The 20,085-nt window shown below is 37.4% G+C and overlaps 1 protein-coding gene across 2 annotated transcripts in view; it reads right to left on the reverse strand.

Annotated features, from left to right (window-relative positions):
* Window positions 1-245: 245 nt before the first annotated feature.
* Window positions 246-20,085, reverse strand: part of CDC123 (cell division cycle 123) — a 59,004-nt gene continuing 39,164 nt past the window's right edge. Inside the window, exons 7-13 of one of the 2 annotated variants that reach the window (XM_035021645.1) lie at window positions 18,819-18,867; window positions 15,366-15,441; window positions 13,173-13,295; window positions 11,751-11,779; window positions 4,783-4,911; window positions 1,080-1,217; window positions 246-527 (exon numbers count right to left, since the gene is read on the reverse strand). In XM_035021645.1, the coding sequence (XP_034877536.1) occupies window positions 501-527; window positions 1,080-1,217; window positions 4,783-4,911; window positions 11,751-11,779; window positions 13,173-13,295; window positions 15,366-15,441; window positions 18,819-18,867 (571 nt within the window). In that variant the 3' untranslated portion in view covers window positions 246-500. The remainder of the gene's footprint in view (window positions 528-1,079; window positions 1,218-4,782; window positions 4,912-11,750; window positions 11,780-13,172; window positions 13,296-15,365; window positions 15,442-18,818; window positions 18,868-20,085) is intronic. The other variant, XM_035021646.1, reaches the window with a different exon arrangement.

Raw genomic sequence — 20,085 nt, forward strand, 5'->3', positions numbered from 1 at the left:
TTTTAGCTATATGCAAACCAAAGCTAAACCAATAGAAAAATTATATGAAAATCTTTTCAAAGTAGGAAAAATATTTTCTATAGTAATAGAAGGTTCTATTTTTTCCATGAAAAAATAATGATTAAAAAAGAACCCATTTCTGTATAACAAATATAAATTTGCCCACTACCCAACAGGTAGCACAAGAAACATAAATAGCACAAGAAAACATAGATAAATCTCAAAAGACTGAGCCAAGAGTGAGGTATTTCAGAGAAGGTATTTTATCATCAGAACAGTATGGTTTCCTATATTTAAGATCTATTTATTATTTATTTTTACAAGTAGCAAAGTCCCTCCATTTTTTTCCCAGCTTAATATACAGGGATATAAAAAGCTATTGATTTCACTCTGCCTCCCACCCCAACCTGAGTGGGGTAACAGGAAGTTGTGAGCTCAGAGCAGGCTCCTGATGTCAAGGTGGTTTCCTCTTTACCTCGGACTTAACTCTGGCACTCTAATCAGTCATCCTCTTGCTGATTTCTTTTCTGTCAAAGGAAACCAAGATACATTATTTGTATATTTGGGGTATTTGTTCAGCCAAGATCACTTTTTCTGTCAGCAAGTATAATTTTCTTGGCAACAGATATGGCTGAAAATCATCATGGGAAAACATGCCTTAACTAATTCATCAGACAAGTTTATCACTTTGGCTCCTGGCCACATTATCCTCAGGTATTCTCTTTCTTCCATTTGTACAAACATTCCCACATAGAAACACACACACACGAGTACAAATACACACATTCGCCCTGAATAATACAGCAGAGAGCTGGACCTTCTCTTAGCTCTATTAACAGTATATAGACTTTCTTCAAAAGCACAAGTATTGTGAAAATTATTTAAAAAGCATAATCATAAAACATATTTTCTATCATTCTAAGCAATAAATTATTCCTTCAGCTTACTTTATATTATTTCATTATAAAATAACCTAACCAAATAAAATCTAGGGAGTGTACGAGTACAGTTAAATATTACAAAGTCAATTTGAAAACAAAGGTGTACACATATGTGTACTAAGTACACATATACTTTACCAGTTTAAGAAAATCTATGAGTTTGTGAGCATCCTCGCCAGTAGACAGGTCTACAAAGTCCTTGGGAAGTCGGTAACTCAGATAGGGACTGGGCTGAACTGTCACTTCACTGTTTGTGCAACGGAAAGCTGGAGAATCCTTTACAAAGAAAAAAAGGGAAAGTCCATGAGAAATTATCTTTTTAAGTCTATTCTTCAAAGTGAAAAAGATACTAGTATAACAATTTCAGCTTCATATTCCCTTCTGTACTAGGTAAGGAAGAAAGTAAGATTCTAAAGTAAAAGAAACACCAAGATTTTAAGAATATTTCCACATGTTCACTAGAAAATAAATATATAGTATCTGAAAACAATGTCCTCATGGAGAGCTATGGTCAATCCCTAAATGCTACCAGCCACTATTCACTGCGAATGGGTCATGGGTTCCTTAGTCCTTGAATGGGCCTGAGGCCTGCGTCTAGTTCTCTCTGGCCTTGAGCAATCTCATGCAGGTCAGAGTGCTTTATCAATATTATCATTTTCTACAGGTGCATAGTTGGGAAGTACTGCCCTGGAGAATAAAGTTAATAGTGAGGGCAAGCAAGTGCTTTGAATTCCTAACACTTTTGTGCTTCTCTTAGTCATTTAACTTACGTATTTGTGTATCTCTCTCAGTATCTATGGAAAACTGCAAATTTGAGTATCATATTTAACAAGTCTTCACATTCTTCAATGTACTTGCTTAGAGTCTTGCATTTGAATTTACATGCTGCCTTGTGCCAAAAAGGATTTCAGAGACAGAAGGCCTTGGGTTTGGGCTTCATGGGTGGCAGGTATCTAGGTGAGGGATGGATGGTGTCCAGCAGATGGAGACAGGCCAGGAACTTGAGTGGAACAGGACTGTAGAGCCCTAGAAAGCAGGCCATAACTTACGACAGACCAATCATCTGACAAATACTTAGGAAATACCCATTTTGCGCGGACCTTGTCCTAGGTATAGGAGATCAACTGGTAAACCAGGCTGGCAGAGAGCCAATAAGTAAGCAAATAAATACAACAGCAAGATAATTTCAGATAGTAATAGGTGTTATAAAAACACAACAGGGTGCTATAGTAAGAGGAGAAAAACACAGGTCACTTCACAGGGGTGGTCAGGTAACACTTTGCTGAGGAGGGAACATGTGGACTGAAAGGTATGATGAAAGCAGCCCCATGAGGCCTGGGAACTCAGATAGGGACTGGGCACAGCTTAGAAGGCAGTGGGCACAACCAGAGCAAAGATCCTGAGGTAGGGCTTTGTAGCTGTGAGAACCAGAAGAAAAGCCAGGTCTCTGTGGAGGGGAATAAGGATGGGGAGACAGGCAGGACATGACTCTGTGGAAAAGGTAGGAGCCTGTTCCTGTTTCCCTGTCATCCCCTGACCTCCAATATAATGTTGTTTAAATTAAAAAGAAAGAAAGGATTTGGATCAGAGTGAATTTTGTACAAACTGTTTCTATCCACTGTGTCCCTCGTATTTAAAAATAACCCTGTGCTGAATAATTTACATTCTCTTTCCTTGACATTCAGATTTAATGGCCCCCAAGTCTAAGATGCCAGCACAAAAAAAAATTCTTTCAGTCATTAATTTAACAAAAAATCAACTGTGCCTGAATTGTGCTAAGCCACACAGCTCTGTGGAGAACATGAGAGATACGCCCCCTGTGCTGAGAAACTTACAGTCTGCGGCAGGACACAGGCAAGTACAACACAACAGGGCAAGAGCCATGACACGGAAACAGCCATCTGAGCCAGATCCAGGAAAATAGGGCCAAAGAGGGCCCAGACAGCATAATGATGGAAAGAACTATTTCTGAGATAAGACAAAAGAAAAGATGCTCACACTGAAAGCAAGGCAGCAGCCACAAAAGCAGGAAGAAACCCAGGAGGAGAGCTTGTATCACAGAAACCAAGAGAAGATGTGCGGTGAAAACACAGAAGAGGGTAACACGTTCAAATGCCGCCGTGCCTCATCCAGCGGCACTCGCGGCGAGCCGGCAGAGCCATTGCCAAGAGCAGTTTCCGTGGAGCGGCAGGGCCAGAGGCTCACTGCAGCGGGTGGAGGGGCGGCTGGAGGAGGAAGCCGGCCGTGAGGCTGTACAGCCACTGAGCAGGTACAGAACAGCGTGAGGGCAGCTAGTATGATCCCATGGGTGTAAAAGTACGTGTGTATACCCACGTCTGGACAAGGTTAACTGAAGGGGTAAGGATGGCAATTTCCAGATGGTAGGATTTCAAGTCTTACCTCTTTCTTTCTTTTTTTTTTTAAGATTTATTTATTTATTTGAGAGAGCGAGAATGAGAGAGAGAGAGCACATGAGACAGGGGAGGGTCAGAGGGAGAAGCAGGCTCCTCGTTGAGCAGGGAGCCCGATGCGGAACTCGATCCAGGGACTCCAGGATCATGACCTGAGCCGAAGGCAGTCGCTTAACCAACTGAGCCACCCGGGCGCCCCAAGTCTTGCCTCTTTCTAATTTTCTGGGTTTTTTTAAATGACTTGTAAAAATAAAAGTATTTTTTAAAAGATATAAAAAACACAAAGATAATACATATGTAGTACAAACTCATTTATTTTTAAAAGTTTATGTGTATGTATACAGGCATGTTATACATACCATAATGTGTACCACATACGATTTATAAAATATAAACCATGGTTCTCAAAGTGGTAGGACTGCAGGTAATTCAGAATGCTCTTTAAAAATGGGCATGTATTACTTTTATAAGCAGAAAAGGGCAACACAATGGTGTTGTTCAAAGAAAGTTTGGCTGTGAAGGTGAGGAGACAGAGAGAGTTGCTGGCTGAAGACATGAGGTTGAAGGAGGTTTGTCTCTTCAGACAGAAGGTATCTGAACACAGACCCGGCCGGTGGACAAGAAGAGAACCGGAAACAGGAAGGAGTGACTGGCAGCACAGGTATCAGGAGAGACGGTAAGGAACATGCTGAGCAGGTGCAACTGTTAGACAGAGGAGGAGGGACAGAGGGACACTCATAGGTTTGAGGACGATTATATGAAGTCATTTCGCACCAGAGGATTCTCTTCCTGTGAAGAAGGATGTGGCATCATCTGCTGAGGGGAGGAAAGGGATAATGGGCAAGGAGGTCTGAGGGGTTACACAGAGGTGTGGAAAGCCGCCATGGGTGGAAGAGAAAGCTGGTGAGGCAAACACTGCAGCAGGGCCCCCTTGATGGGGTCATGACTAGGACTATGACTATGATGAGACCCCGGGCTAGGCACCTGTACAGTTTTCCTCTCTCAGGGGTCAGGAGCCTGGGGCTAGGATCAGGGTCAACATATGAACTGACCCAGGGTCAAGACTCTTCCAGGTGAGGGCGCCTGGGTGGCTTAGTCGGTTAAGTGACTGCCTTCGGCTCAGGTCATGATCCCAGGGTCCTGGGATCGAGCCCCACATCGGGCTGCCTGCTCAGCGGGGAGCCTGCTTCTCCCTCTTCCTCTGCCTGCCACTCCCCCTGCTGTGCTCTCTCTCTGACAAATAAATAAATAAATAAAATCTTTAAAAAAAAAAAGATTCTTCCAGGTGAATCACAATGCACACACCCTTTCTGGTCACCTCCATGAGCTAGTTATCTATTAGTAAATATGTGTTAGTGCCTAAAGAACAAGTGAGCAATTATTTAATGGATTACAAGGTTTCCTGTAATCCTTTTTTTTTACCCTCTTACCTGCTCCAGAGCATCTCCTTCACTAAAATCACCTTTTAAGTTTCTTCCAGATATCAGTTCTTCCCAAGTAAACAGCAGTGAATCAGTTACTTCACCAAACGGATTAAAATCAATCAGCCACACCTTCCCCTAGAGTACAGACAGAAAAATTAGTAAGCACGGAATAAAAACAAACAAGTCTGTCATCTGTCTTATCCAAAAAGATCGTCTTCATATTATTTTACCCAGACAATAATCTTAAAAATCTTGTAATTTATTTCAAAAGACAGTTCCTACAGGTCCCAGCTGAGAAAGGATCACTTATCTAAAGAAAGGAGTGCCAGATCCAGAGGGAAGTCTGCCAGTGCATTCTGCATTCAGAGAAGGGACCTAGGAAAGAAAAGCCCTGACAAAGGCAGATATGCCATCTCCTGCCTAAAATCACACAAGAACTCTAAGTCAAAAATCCAAGCAGGAGAAAGGACAATCTCAGAATGATTCCACCAAAATAGCATGACTGGAATGCTTTCAAGGGCGTCTGCAATTATCTCGCCTGAGGAAGCTAGGTGGAGGCAGGGAAGAGCCAGCAGATCTGCGAGCACCTTCCTTACCCTTGAGAGGCTGATGAAAAAGGGGCCTTAAAAAAAAAAAAAAAAACAACACATGAAAAACGCAGGAAAATTCTCAGTTTTCTTTAATCTTAATGTAATATTTGCTTTGTCTGCATGATAGTGCTTGTGGCACTTGAAGGGGAAATGAAAAATATCAACCTTTAAAAGAAATTTCTATCTTCTGTTCTGAGTACTGGCAGGCAATCTGAACAGGTTCTAGACTCAGTTATACTAGTTATACTGAGTTTGATTAGAATCAGGTGCATCTTAGTACGTAAAGCAACAGAACACTGATACAACAGACCTGGGGAATCTGTGAAATCCTGCCAAGAGATTAAAGCCATATTTGATCACAAAGATACATGTGACATTTAGTAAATGTTTCCTTGAGACTTTTATCTTTGCTCCTCTTGATTTTTCTTCCTGAAACATTCATAAAATTACACCGTTTTGCTGTTGATAATTTTTTGGGTAAATATGTAATGTCTTGATCAGATTTCAATGTATAAAATTACATCCACCTAAGGAACTAGACTGCTGAGCCGGCATTATTAATCTCTAGCACTGCTTCTCATCTGGATTAAAAGACAATTTTAAGAAAGATGAAACATCTTACTAGGACTAACTTCAAACATCAGAAACATCTAGTAAGTAGCCAAAAACCATTATAGAAAGTTTGGACCACATATTTTTTGGTAAGTTGCCTATTATATACTACCCCCAACCCAGGGGAAAGCCTATAACTCTTGCCACCTGAGCTGTTTTCTCACATAGATTCCACAACCACTTGTACAGTGTTTGTGTGAAATAATGTCAGCCATTAATCAACTTCTTTGTGTGACGTTAGCTTTGCTTTAGGGTGATTACAAAGATGTCTTTAACATATTGTATGTTACTTTAACAAAACGGTATTTTCTAACCTCCAAACCCTTTCTACTTGAGTTTTTATAACCAATAAAACCACCTCTTTATTAAAAGGGGGGAGGGAAACCCTATCATACTTGTTAGTAGGGGAATACTGAACTCTATAAACTAAAAATATGCCATACTATAAAAAACAAGCAAAACAAAAACAGATCACCACTGTTGGGACTAATAGCTGGCAGAGTTTGTTCTGTAGTTCAGAAGGCATCCTCTAGTTTACAAAGGAAAAAGAAACCAGCTATAATCAGGCAGGAAACTATCAAGATGAGGATTTTATAGCTCTAACATATTTTTTATGTAACATCTCAGGCACAAGACATCCTGAGAAATTCTGTTTTTACGCAATCCATCAGATAAGAGTGGGCACACTGACCTTCCTAATACCTAACAACTAACCACCCCACTACCTGCCCAAAGAAATCTCTACGTACCAAACACTACCAGGCATTGAAGCATAAAGACCAGTAACACAAAATTTATTCCTTCAAAGAGCTCAGGCCAGGATACACACACACACACACACACACCCCCATGTATACAGAACTGTTCACAGCACAGTCCGTAAAAGACCAGAAATAAGCTATGTGTTTGATAGGAAAATGGCTAAACAAACTATATAGTATATCCACAAAACTAAATACTGCAGCATTGTAAGAACTAGAAAACTCTCCAAAAATACAATGTTTTAGACAAATGTATATAAAGCAAAGTGCAAGAGTAATATCATATACTAACTCTTGTGTATGAAAGATGGAAAAAGACAAGTATATTGCTTGTTTTTGCATCAAGAAATACTGGAAGGATATATAAAAAACTAATAAAAGTGTACCTGTAGGCGTATAGAGGAACAGAGGTAAGAGCAAGACTTTCTACATGTACTTTCACGTTGATTTAATTTTTGAGCAATGTGAATATATTCTCAACTAAAAAGTTTAAAACTCAGTAGGTTTTACAGAGCAGTGTTTGCCAGGGACTACAGTGCAGGGAGGGTCATGAGGAAATTTGGGGCAGTGATGGAGTTCTACATGTTCATTGTAGTAATGGTTATACAAATGGATGTATTTGTCAAAACTCATAGAACTGTACCCTAAAAAGGATTAATTTTACTCTGTGTAAATGATTTCTCAAAAACTCTGACCAAAAAAATTCAGTAGTTTTAAATGATTGAAAATATAGGGATGCCTGGGTGGCTCAGTCAGTTGGGTGTCTGGCACTTAATTTCAGCTCATGTCATGATCTCGGGGTCATGGCCCCACATCTGGCTCTGTGCTTAGCAGGAAGTCTACTTGGGGTTCTCGCTCTCCCTCTCCTCCTGCCCTTCCCCCCCCACTTGTGTGTGTGCACACTTCCCTCTAAAATAAATAAATCTTTTTTTTTTAAATGATTGAAAATAAAAGAAATGAAAACCCTAAAACATAAGATACTATGAAAAAAATACAAAGAACTGAAATTACCAAATGGAACCTACAGATATGAAAAAATATAGCTAATACAACCTAAATTTAGTGAAAGGTTAAATGTATCCAATCGGACACCGCTGAAAGAGAACTAGTGAACCAGAAGACGTATCTGAGAAAGTTACACAACACAGTACAGGAAAGAAAGGAGGTGGAAAACAAGAAGCTGAGACACATGAAGATAAAATGAGATGTGCTAACATTCCTCTAAACAGATTTCCAAAGGACAGAAGACAGAAACAAAGAGGTAACATTTGAAAAGATAGCTGAGAGTTCTTCACAACTGACAAAGGAAATGAATTCTTAGACTTAGGAAGTATTCAAAAAAGACAAAAGAAAAGGAAAAAAATCCCGCCAACAACAAAGGAGCACTGTCTTCAATATGCTGAGACAACAGAACTGGTCAACCAAAAATTCTATACCCAGCTAAGCCTGTCATCCATACATGAAAGCTAAACAAGTTTTCCAGCCAATGGCTGAGGGAATTTCTACTAAAGGATATACTACTAAAGAGAAACTGGATCAAAAAAGCAGTGGTAAGAAGCACTGGTAAGCAAAGAAAGTGAAAATCAACAGTCATGACTAATTTAGGGATATTAAATACAAAGTAGAACTAAAAATCAGAAATCACATGCACTGAGAATTTGTTCTAAGGTCCTTGTATCATGAGGGCAACAGGAAGTGAGATTAACTTTTGAACTTATTAAATAGCCAATTAAGATTTAACGATAAAAGATTTAATGATAACTACCAAAATAACAAGTAAAAAATAAAACTTCAAAATTTGGGGGGGGGGGAGGGTAGAGTGGAAAGAATAAAGAAAAACCAGTAATATAAAAGAAAGGAGAAAACAAAAACATAGAAAAGCAAATTGAAAACTCAAGATAATATGGTGTAAAACAGGGGCCCCTGGGTGGCTGAGATGGTTGGGTGTCTGCCTTCGGCTCAGGTTATGATCTCCAGGTCCTGGGACTGAGCCCCATGTCAGGCTCCCAGCTCGGCGGGGAGTCTGCTTCTCCCTCTCCCTCTGCCTCCCCCTACTGTGCTCTCTCTGTCTCTCTCTCTCAAATGAATAAATTTTTTAAAAATCTTAAAAAAAAAAAGGTGTAAAACATTCAGATATCAAATACAATATATGCAAACTACACTCACTGTTAAAACCAGAAATTGTCAGTGATTAAAAAAACAAAACCCAGCAATATGCCACTTACAAAATACATGCACACACCTAAAACCTAACAGCTAAAAACAAAAGGAATGAAAAAGGTAAATTCTAAGACCAAAAGAAAACTGTAGTAACACTATTAATACCAGACAAAACATACTTTAATGCAAAACCACAAAAGCATTCTTAGAGATAGAGATGGTCACTGCCTAGTGGTAAGAATTCACTGGGAAAACAAAACCATTATGAACATATGTTCTTGTCTAAGACCATAACCTCAAGTATTTAACACAAAAACTGACAGAATTCAAAAGCAGGAGATTTTACATTTTAACATACCCTGTTGAATAATTGATAAATTAAGTAGACCAAAAATTAGGGAAGATACAGATTTTTTTTCATGGTTTTTAGAGTTAAAAAAAATTTTGTATGGAAAAGTTTAAACATATACAAAGTAGACAAAATATAAAGAACCTCAAATACCTGTCACTCAGGTATTTATTATCTTGTTGAACCCCAAAGCCAATCTTATTACATCTATATCCCATCCATTCCATTCAAACCTGTATTATTTTGAAGGTCTCCTCAGACATCATTTCATTCATAAGATACAAAAAGATTTTCACAATTATTATTACCAAGATTAATCTAGCAAACATCTACAGAATACTTCACACATTAGTTGTAATTTTTCAAACACACATAGAACAGTCACAAAAATGTGGCCAAGTTGCAAAGCCAATCTCAACAACATCAAAGACTCAAGATCAGAAATGTTTAGTCCTTAGAGCAATGAAATTAGTAACACAACAATAGCCATCACTAAAAGAATACATAAGGAGACTGTAATAATTTTCAAGTCTCTTAAATAGTTATTCTAAATTCTAGTTTTGTGTTGTCATCACTTAAGGAGCTCCTTAAAATACATATACCAAGGCCTCATCCCAGACCTACTGAATGTGTGGGCCATCTCTGACATATGTGATAGTTAGAATCTATCAACACTGAGTCAACTTGCCCAGCTGCAGTAAGAAAAGTAGACACATCAAAATATTGCCAAATTCAAACATACTTCAGTTCCATTGCACATGAGAGACCACCATAAAGAGTTCGTTTTCTACAATAGTCATAAAACCATATATTCAACAAAGTACCTAACAAACACTGATGATACAAGTGCCACCAAGTAAATACAAATGTGTTTTACATCACAGTTTAAATCGCTTCTCAGAAACTGTCAGCATGCTTACACTGGCATGGTTCTCACTTTAAAAACATGCAACTACTTTCAGTTCTGTTAGATCATAGCAGTAATTACATCTGTACATGTCCAACTTCACTTCAGACATTTATGTAACTCTTTCACCAAATTACACATTTGTACTGACCTGCCAGCAATAGTGAATCAAAGCAGATCTGGACATTTTTCAGGGAAACATTGAGAGACCTTGGCAAATTCCAAATTTTTAAATGCCACTAAATATAATTGCATTAAAATATAACTGCTTCAGTTTTAGTATCTATAAAATGAGAATAACACATACCTCACAGGGTTAGATGGATAATCTGAGTTAAATACAAATAAAGTTCTTCTGAGCTGCATATTAGGGTAACAAGCTAGGTTTACTCACTCACTAATTGGCTGATTTGATTCCACTTACAACCAGGCCAATTCCCTGGAATGTTTAAGTCTCGAAGATAAGCTCCTTGTAGGTCAGGAGACCATCTTGTTGAAAGCTTTTTGGTAGAAGCATGGCATCTGACAGGACGGGCTCCCTATAAATGCTGGCTGTGTGAGTGACTGATGTGGCCAGTGTCCATCGGTCAGAAGCAGAGCAGGGACCAGAGCCTAGGCTCCTGTCGATCAGCTCCGGTTTCTATCCATTCCATCACACCAGCTTCCCATCCTTTCTCTAAGGTTTGTTTCCACTAGACTGAAAGTGCAAAGTAACATCCCTCTTCCTTACCACATCTCAATTTATAACTCCTCTTTCTAGCTCTTAATAGACACTCTCACCCTTGAACACATAGAGGTGAAAACAGAGTAAGTGATGTCTTTTGGGTAAAAAGAGGCAAGTCAACAGTTAACAGTTATTTTGGGACATGACCATATGGGCCATATCCTTTTGTCCAAAAAATGATTCAAAGTTATCACAAGCATCACAACAGTGAGGCTGATATGAGCTTGGAGAGGGAATGAGAAATACGTGGGTAACATTTGGAAAACATGGTCACATATTCGGATAAACCTGCTGTCTTCTCAACAGCTAAGTCAAGAAGCACTAATCACAGGACATTTAGTGACCCAAATTTTTTTCAAAAGATTGCATGTCTTGATAATGAAACCTCTGCTTTAGGATTAATGAAGTCAGGTTTTTGTTCTCTTTTTCATTACACAAGTTTCCGTCACTTGTAAGATTTAAAGAATAAGCAAATCCTCATCTTCAGTATAAAGATAAAAGTGATTCCAATCGTGCTAAAGATCTTTTAGTTGACTAAAAATAATTATCTAAATATCAAAAGACAAACTCCTGGCCACACTTAAGTGTGCAAACTGAGCTATTTTAAGCAGGCCCAGACCCCTGACAAAAGTGGAAAGCAGGACATCAAGCAGCCATCATCTGTTAAATTAATAAACCCCAATCTACAAAACTATTGAAGATACGTCTCCCAATGTTAAGTATATGTTAAGGGAGATTCTTGACCATTGTGACTTTCAAACACCTTAGCTAGTTTGAGAAAGTACTTTTTAAGCAGTGGGCCCTCACATACATAATGGCTATACACTCTATAAGCCCTGATTTTAAAGCATATCAGATAATTGTTACTTACCCTACTGTCTCTATATATATCGAACACAACTGTAAAGGAGAAAAAACTCAAAGTTAACAATGAGCTACTATTTTCATGATCTAAGCCTCCTTTTGAAAATTAAAATGAATCTTATTATTAGTTACTCAAATAGCAGAATGTAAGTACTTTGAGAACTCAATGCTTCCAAATCTCAAAATTTTTAAAAATGATAAGATAGCCTACAATATTTTATTTATACGATTTCATTTTCCTTTTTTCTACCCTCAGCCATAATCCTTTATACAGCTGATCCTTAACCAATGCAGGGGTTAGGGATGCTGACTTCCCTGCAGAGTTGGAAAATGCACGTTTAAGTTTTGACTTCCCTGAAACTTAACTACTGACAGCCTACTGTTGACCCAAATCCCTACAAATAACATAAATAGTCGATTAACACATATTTTGTGCATTATATGCTGTATTCTTACAATAAAAGTAGAAAAAAGAAAATATTAGTAAAATCATAAGGAAAATATATTTACGGTCCTATACTGCATGTATCAGGAAAAAAAAATCCACATATAAGTGGATTCATGCAGTTCAAACCTGGGTTGTTCAAGGGTCAATTGTATTTAAAACTTCAAACCAAACACACCATCTCAATGAATTCACCACTATAAACAAATTATATGTACTAGTGAAAAAAACATCAATCACTTAACTCATTTGATGAGGAATAATCGACTTCAGTAAAATCTGTAGTAGGAAAGCATAAAATCTAGCTATGGTTATGGCATGATTAATCTTTTTTAAAATCAAATCTGCCATAGAACCCATGTTTGGCAAGTAGAAATCAGAGTAGATTTTAGGATGCACGAAAACTCTCTTTCATATACAATATACTTTCTTAAAAACAAGTCACAAATGTTTACCTTATAACTGATACTATCTGATCATTCAAATAAAAAATCCAGAAAAGTAGATCAGTCAACTGAGCTGATTTATTCTGAATAACACAAGCATTTTGTTCTCTGTAGATAGACCCTTTGAAATGAATATCTAAAATGATGAGAAATAACTGCCTCAGTATTAAAAAATGACCGATTAAAATAAGGTAAAATTAACATGCCAACCATCAGTAATACCAAATAGTAATACAGCAAAATGCTTAAAAATAGTGTTTCAAATCCAGTTTTAAATCTGTACCACCAGGGTGCCTGGGTGGCTCAGTCGGTTATGCATCTGCCTTCAGCTCAGGTCATGATCTCAGGTTCCTGGGATCGAGCCCCACGTCGGGCTCCCTGCTCAGTGGGGAGTCTGTTTCTCCCTCTGCCCCTCCACTCACTGGTACTCTCTCTCTCTCTAATAAATAAATTCTTCAAAAAAAAATCTGCACCACTATGAAGTAAGGTTCAGTAATATCATGTACTTCATTTCACTGGGTCAATAAAAAATACTCACAGTCTTCATCCAAGAATTTGTACTGTATGTGTTTCTTAAAAAAGTCTTGTATGCATCTGCAAATCTCCTCCTTTTGTTTAGAAATATGATCATAGTACTGTGTATAGTCCCTTTGAGAAATACCTGACAAGAAAATATTTTATATCCATTGTTATATAACATTCTTTTCAAAAACACCAAAATGTAATTTAAACGTCTTTTTGAGAGAACTATTAAAGTAGATCAGACAACCAGGGTGCCTGGGTGGCTCAGTTGGTTAAGCGACTGCCTTCGGCTCAGGTCATGATCCTGGAGTCCTGGGATCGAGTCCCGCATCGGGCTCCCTGCTCAGCAGGGAGTCTGCTTCTCCCTCTGACCCTCCCCCTTCTCATGCTCTCTCTATCTCATTCTCGCTCTCAAATAAATAAATAAAATCTTAAAAAAAAAAAAAAGTAGATCAGAGGACCAATCAGATGAATATTGCATAATACATGATTCAGCATTTTATAGAGATAAAAAACTTATCAGCTGTAAAAAGTTATCCAATCATATGGATAGATATATCCTAAGTTCCATATTGTCATGCATTCTTACTTTAGAAATATTTTTATTTAGTACAATAGAAAGAACTCAGTCTGGTAAACTCATACGTTTATAATGTAAAAAATGAAAGAAGCAGTTTTAAACCTGCGTACACAGTCAATTGCCTCTTCTTTTTTTCCAACAAATTTTCTACAAATTGGTATTCTTTTCCACTTTTCTTTGGGAAACTTAAACTATTCCACGTCTTCCAACTCATATTGTATTTCATAGAAATAGGCTATTTTTCCTGCACACATACTACCCTGCCTTCACAAGCCTGATCTTTCAAGCCATGGAAAACTAAACATTCCTTTCTTCAGAGTGACTTGATGATTTTATTCCAAATACACTAAAGGGATTATTGTAAAAACTCCCTCAATTTGCTCTAGGCATAGGAAAGTTTTCCGCTCTGAAAGAAGGGCTTCTACCCTATTTCTTAATCAATGCCAATATGCCTTCCTTCTTTAGCTCTACTTGTATTGTAGTTTCTCCAGGAATATCTAGCAAAACAATAAACTCAAACACCCCAAGTTTCTTTTAGGTAAGTTAACAGATGTCAACATCATATTCACTAAATAGTGCTGATGTGGGGCACCTGGGTGGCTCAGTCGGTTAAGCGTCCGACTCTTGGTTTCAGCTCAGGTCATGATCTCAGGGTTGTGAGGTTGAGCTGTGCATCCGGCTCCACGCTGGGCGTGGAGCCTGCTTAACATTCTCTCTCTTTCCCTCTCTAAAAAAAAAAATAATAAAAAAATAATTTTTTAAAATAATAAATTTAAAAAAAAAATTTTAAATAGTGCTGATAGGATTCTATTCAAATCACGCTTTTCTTGGTTACTGCATGGAAAACATGCAAAGACAAAAAAAAGCAGACGGTCTTTAATACTTAACTTGAGTACATTACAGCAAACAAAATAATAATCTGAGAGGAAGAAAATGGGTGGCTTTTTAAGTAATGCACTTATCTGTCCACATATTTCCTCTTGCTAGAATAATAAACACTGTTCCAATAATAGAAATAAAGATCCCCAAACTTGGCTTTTTATGATGCTTAAAATAAGTAGTGTGTGTTGCTAACAATTCTTAGGAAGGTCCCAAAGAGAAAGCAGGTAACATGAAAATAGCCTTAACTGGGATTGGCCAAGACCATCACTTTCATCTCCAGAATCCAGACAGACATGATTACTGCACAAGATACTTCTCTGTGGAAACTGAATATGACCTCAGGAGCATTATCAATATAGAATTCCAGAGCGTCACTACCAATTGGCTAGAGGTAGCATCTGAGATAAAAACTGATTACTACCCTCTCCTAATTACTAGAAATTCACTTCCATCAAAAGCTTCTCTTCTTGGGGCACCTGGCTGGCTCAGTTGGAGGAGCATGCAACTCTTGATCTTAGGGTCATGAGTTTGAGCCCTACCCTGGGAAAGAAATTACTAAAAATAAATAAACTTTAGAGATGCCTAGCTGGCTCTGTGGGTGGAGCACATGACTCTTGATCTCAGGGTTGTGAGTTCAAGCCCCATGTGTGGTGTAGAGTTTACTTAAAAAAAAAAAAAAAGTAAAATAAATAAACTTAAAAAGAAAAAAAAAATCTTGTCTTCTTTTAATGGGTAAAAAAAACTCACCAATAAGCTTGTTTTCCTTGACAAAACATCGGAACTCAGCCCCAGGAATTAATTCACACCATTTTCGAAGAACAAGCTGTAGAAAGAGGAAAAATGTAACACAACCATGTAACAAGGGAATGTTTCATGGTCTAAAAGACAATTTTATGCCAAGGGTATATTTTAATAATTGCCAATATCAAATAGTTTGGAAGAAAAGGCATCATAAACCATTCTTATCATGAGATGTAGGGGACAGATTTATTAGTCTAGTAAGTGGGGGAAATGCTGTTAAAATTCTTTATGACAAAATGCACCTTTGTCATTTATTTATCACTTTGAGAGTTCTGACATAATATACAAATCCAAGGATGATGAAGGCGAATCCTGTCATCATTGTGTATAGTTGCCCTGTAATTATGTTCCTCACCCCTTTAGCTATATCAAAAAATAAAAGGATATTCTAGTTATCTACCTTAGCACCACTGTGTAATACTCTGATAAAATTATTATTTTATCACGAAAAATCACTATAACCCTCCCATGATTTTGCCACTACTTTAAAGGAAAACAATTCTACAACTGGCCCAAGTCATAAATGGGTTCTACTACTATAATTAATTATTATGTACAAATTCTCCTATACTACTGAATTGCTACAATTTTATAAATATTATAGTTGACAAATGTATGCTTCCAAGTCTGTTTTTAAAATGTTCTTTGGAGAAAACCAGTCCTACTCCTGTGAAGTATTAATTGTAATAAGTGGCCAGTGCCTCCAGCCTCCCTTATGCTGGCATATACTTCTTTGCCCTTTAAGACCTAAGAGATGGAACCAAGCCCCATTCCTGGAATAACCTCCAGTGGGCTCAGTATCCTCCCTTCCCATACCCTGTGCTCCCAGTTTCTTGCACCTAACATTCTATAGTATGCACATACATACCAAGTTGTACTATGATAATTTGATACAAGTCTCTCTTCCCTCCTAACTAGCAACTCAGCAAGGGCAAGGAACTGGGTCTTACTTATCTTTATGTTCCCAGCACAAGTACGTAATACCTAGCAGGTGCTTAAAAAATGTTACAAAACAAAACTGTCAATATATAAGATACACAGCCACTAAAAATCCTGATATAAAAAAATAATTAATGAACTGGAAAAATACACTGTAAGTGAAAAAAAAACGGTATGCACGGTATTTTATGAAGAGAGTGTGTATATACACACACATATACACTTATTTCAAGAAAGGGAAGTTAAATGCCAAACTGCTAATACTGAGGATATATGTGGGTGGTAAGTTCCTCATATTTTCTTGTACTTCTTAATTTTTGATAATTGCTTTTTAAAAAAAAAAACAAACATATTGTTAAAATATGGCTAAGATTTTAAAATGCACTGATTCCAATTTTCAATTTTGTAAGCTCTTAGTCAAGATTTCTATGTGCTGTATTTTTTTTTTTTAATTTTTATTTATTTATTTGACAGAGAGAGAGATAGCGAGAGCAGGAACACAAGCAGGGGGAGTGGGGGAGGGAGAAGCAGGCTTCCCGCCGAACAGGGAGCCCGATGCGGGACTCGATCCCAGGACCCTGGGATCATGACCTGAGCCGAAGGCAGACGCCCAACGACTGAGCCACCCAGGTGCCCTGTATTTTTTAAAAAGAACCTAATTATTAAATGAAGAACTAAAAAACTAAAAATGTACACAGTTGTCATCTATTAAAAGCTGATACTGGCAAATATAGTTTTTTAGGGCTACAGTAATTTTTATTTAAACAACAAAGAAATAAGTAATTGTTGTAAACTAACATTAATTTTTTGGAAAATCTGCATAATCTTTACTGAAATAATATTTTGGACAAGTAACGCATACATTGTGTGGCTGACTGAAAAAACACAAAAGGGTAAAATGTGAATTATCCCTACCCCGACCCTACCCAGTCCCTCTGTCCTCCGCAGAGGTAACCAGTGCTGTCAATTACTCATATAGCTTTCCAGAAGTAATCTACAAATAAATGAGCATGGAGCACATGTATATATCTTTTTAAATACACAAAGAAGGAATACACAGTATACAGGATTCTGCTTGCAACTTTTTTTCATTTTAATTATTCTAAGAATATCACTTTCCTGAGCTTTTAAAAAACTGAGTTTTAAACCCTATGCACTAACATGATAATGGCATAGTCCCAAAAAAGCAGTAAAAGAGCAAACTGCTGGTAAAATGAATCTTGGGGATAAAAGATAACATCTCAAAGATTATGGGAAGACTCGAGAAATAATCTTTGTCATTTTGTGTTTTCCAGCACCAAGTGATAAGACACAGCAGGTGTTTAATAGATGTTTGTTCAATGAAACAATAGATATGAATATAACATATACATATAAAGAATGTTATAAAAATGTTTAATGATTGGGAATATGGTCATGCTATGCTATTAAGTCAAAAAAACCTTCATAACTGGTATGTAAAAAGCTCAATTATAAGTGCTAAAAGATCCAATTTGGTGGCCTGGTAAATAGTAAATGAACTGTTCTACAAACATGGTATGATCACAGACGATATACCAATATACATTCAACACACTAAAAATTTCTTGATACAGAGAGTCAGTGGGCAAGTTTTGAAAGCATGTGTATACAAAGGTGATGAAGCAAACAATGAATTTTTTTTTTAAATGAAGAATTTTTTTTAAAGAAGACCACTGGACTATTTCTAATTGGTGTTACAAATCCAAAAATGCAAATGCTTTGCAATTATAGAGCAGGATGACCACTCTCTTCAACAAATTATGAGCTGTCAAAGTTTTCAAAAGTATTACATTCTGACGATCCAAGTGCAAGAACAACCAGGAGTAGTGATAAGGAAGAGCCTATCAGGGATGTAGCTGAAACCTGGAATCAGATTCACTCATAACAGTTGATGAGTAGTTATTTGAGTCCAAGAACACTACCCATTTCAGGGAGGCGTATGGGGGCGGGGGGGAGGATATACCTTCAAACTAGGAAAATATGGAATACAAATTTGGGTTTGCTATGTTTGAATTCTTATTGCTATTTCTAAAAATGTTTTTCACTATCCTTTCAATCTAACTTCTGATGTAATTTGTAAAATGAGTGAACAACAAAAAAAATAAAAAGGTCCACTGGGCCTAAATGGTAGAATTGGGGATGATTATTTTTCTTCATATACCAGGTTAAAAAGCTTACCCAGCTTAAGCCAGATGATGGGTATAAAGTATTAGTTTTATCACAAAATACGTACATTCTATAGTATGTATATACTGTGTATACGTGTGTATATATTCATTTATACATATATTTTTTACATATTTAAAAATTCAGTGGCTCTAGGTTCCCAGAGAAATTGATCCAAAAAATTTTATTCATTTTGCTTAAGAATAGATAGCAATTTCCAACACATCTTCATCTAGGATTATCAATTTCAAGATTTAAAAAATAAATCCTTACCTCATATTCTATACAAGGATCTGGAGAATCATCAGTACAATGAATAAATCTTTAAGAGAAAAAAAGGCAATTGAATATTTTTTTTTAGTGGCAGTTTATGTACACACATTACTTATATTCAATGCGATACGTGTAAGGTATTACTGGAAGAATCCAGGAACAGGAGGCTAATTCAAATCCAATGAACATTTATTAAGCACTATTCAACACCAGATGTTAGCCAAGGTACCCCGAAATGGTATTTCACTAGTCCTCAAAACCACCATATAAGCTACTATTATCTCCATTTTTCTGTCAAAAAACAAAGAAACTTAGACCCAGAAACCACCAAATCTAGTGACCAAGCCAGGACTAAAACTCAGATCGTCTAAATACAGATTCCAAATGAAAGCAGGATGGTACTGCTGTTCTCTAACCTTCACTGCCTTCTCTGTGGCTACACCAGAAGTCTACTTCTCTGCTGACATTACCTCTACCATCTAAAGCCACACAAAGTTAATCCAAACCTTACCCTGCAAGCCATTTAAAAAAATATTTGATAGAACTACTCATTCCTTCATTAAGTATACTGCTTCCCCCTCTAAAAGTCCTCCATTTCATGAACAATTTTTCATGTTTTCTAAATGCCTTTGTTAAATGCCTCCCTATGCCAAGGACTGGCGAGGCACCAGAAATGCTAAAATGACCTGAGTCCCTTGTTCTTTAGGAGGTTAGTCTGGTGGGGAAAGTCTAACAAGTAGACAAAAAAATTCAAACCACTGAAAGCAAATAAAAATACTCTGATAGCACAAAGGAAAAACTGATTAGCTCTCTGTTGGGGGGGGGAGGGGAGGGAAGGTGGCAGTCAAGAAGGCTTCATTCAACAGGAAGGGAAGGGTCCACATTTAAGGCAAAGGGAAGCATGCACTAAAGCAGGACAAGAAATGAGAACTGTCACGCTGTATACAGGGAACTATGACGGATTCGCGCCGATGGGAGTGTAGAGCGCAAGGAGAACCACGGGAAGATGAGGTTAGATCTCGTGCACTGTTGGTGGGAATGTAAGCTGGTGTAGCTGCTGTATGGAGTTTCCTCAAAACAGTAAAACTGTATGGAGTTTCCTCAAAACAGTAAAAGTAGAACTACCATATGATCCAGTAATTCCACGAATAGGTATTTACCCAAAGAAAACAAAAACACTAATTCAAAAAGATTTATGCACCCCTATCTTTATTGCAGCATTATTTATAACAGCCAAGATATGCAAGCAGCCTAAGTGTCCATCAAC

This window comes from Mirounga leonina, unplaced genomic scaffold, assembly GCF_011800145.1.
Source record: "Mirounga leonina isolate KUSES-001 unplaced genomic scaffold, KU_Mleo_1.0 Mir_175, whole genome shotgun sequence".
In the NCBI taxonomy this organism is placed as follows: domain Eukaryota; kingdom Metazoa; phylum Chordata; class Mammalia; order Carnivora; family Phocidae; genus Mirounga; species Mirounga leonina.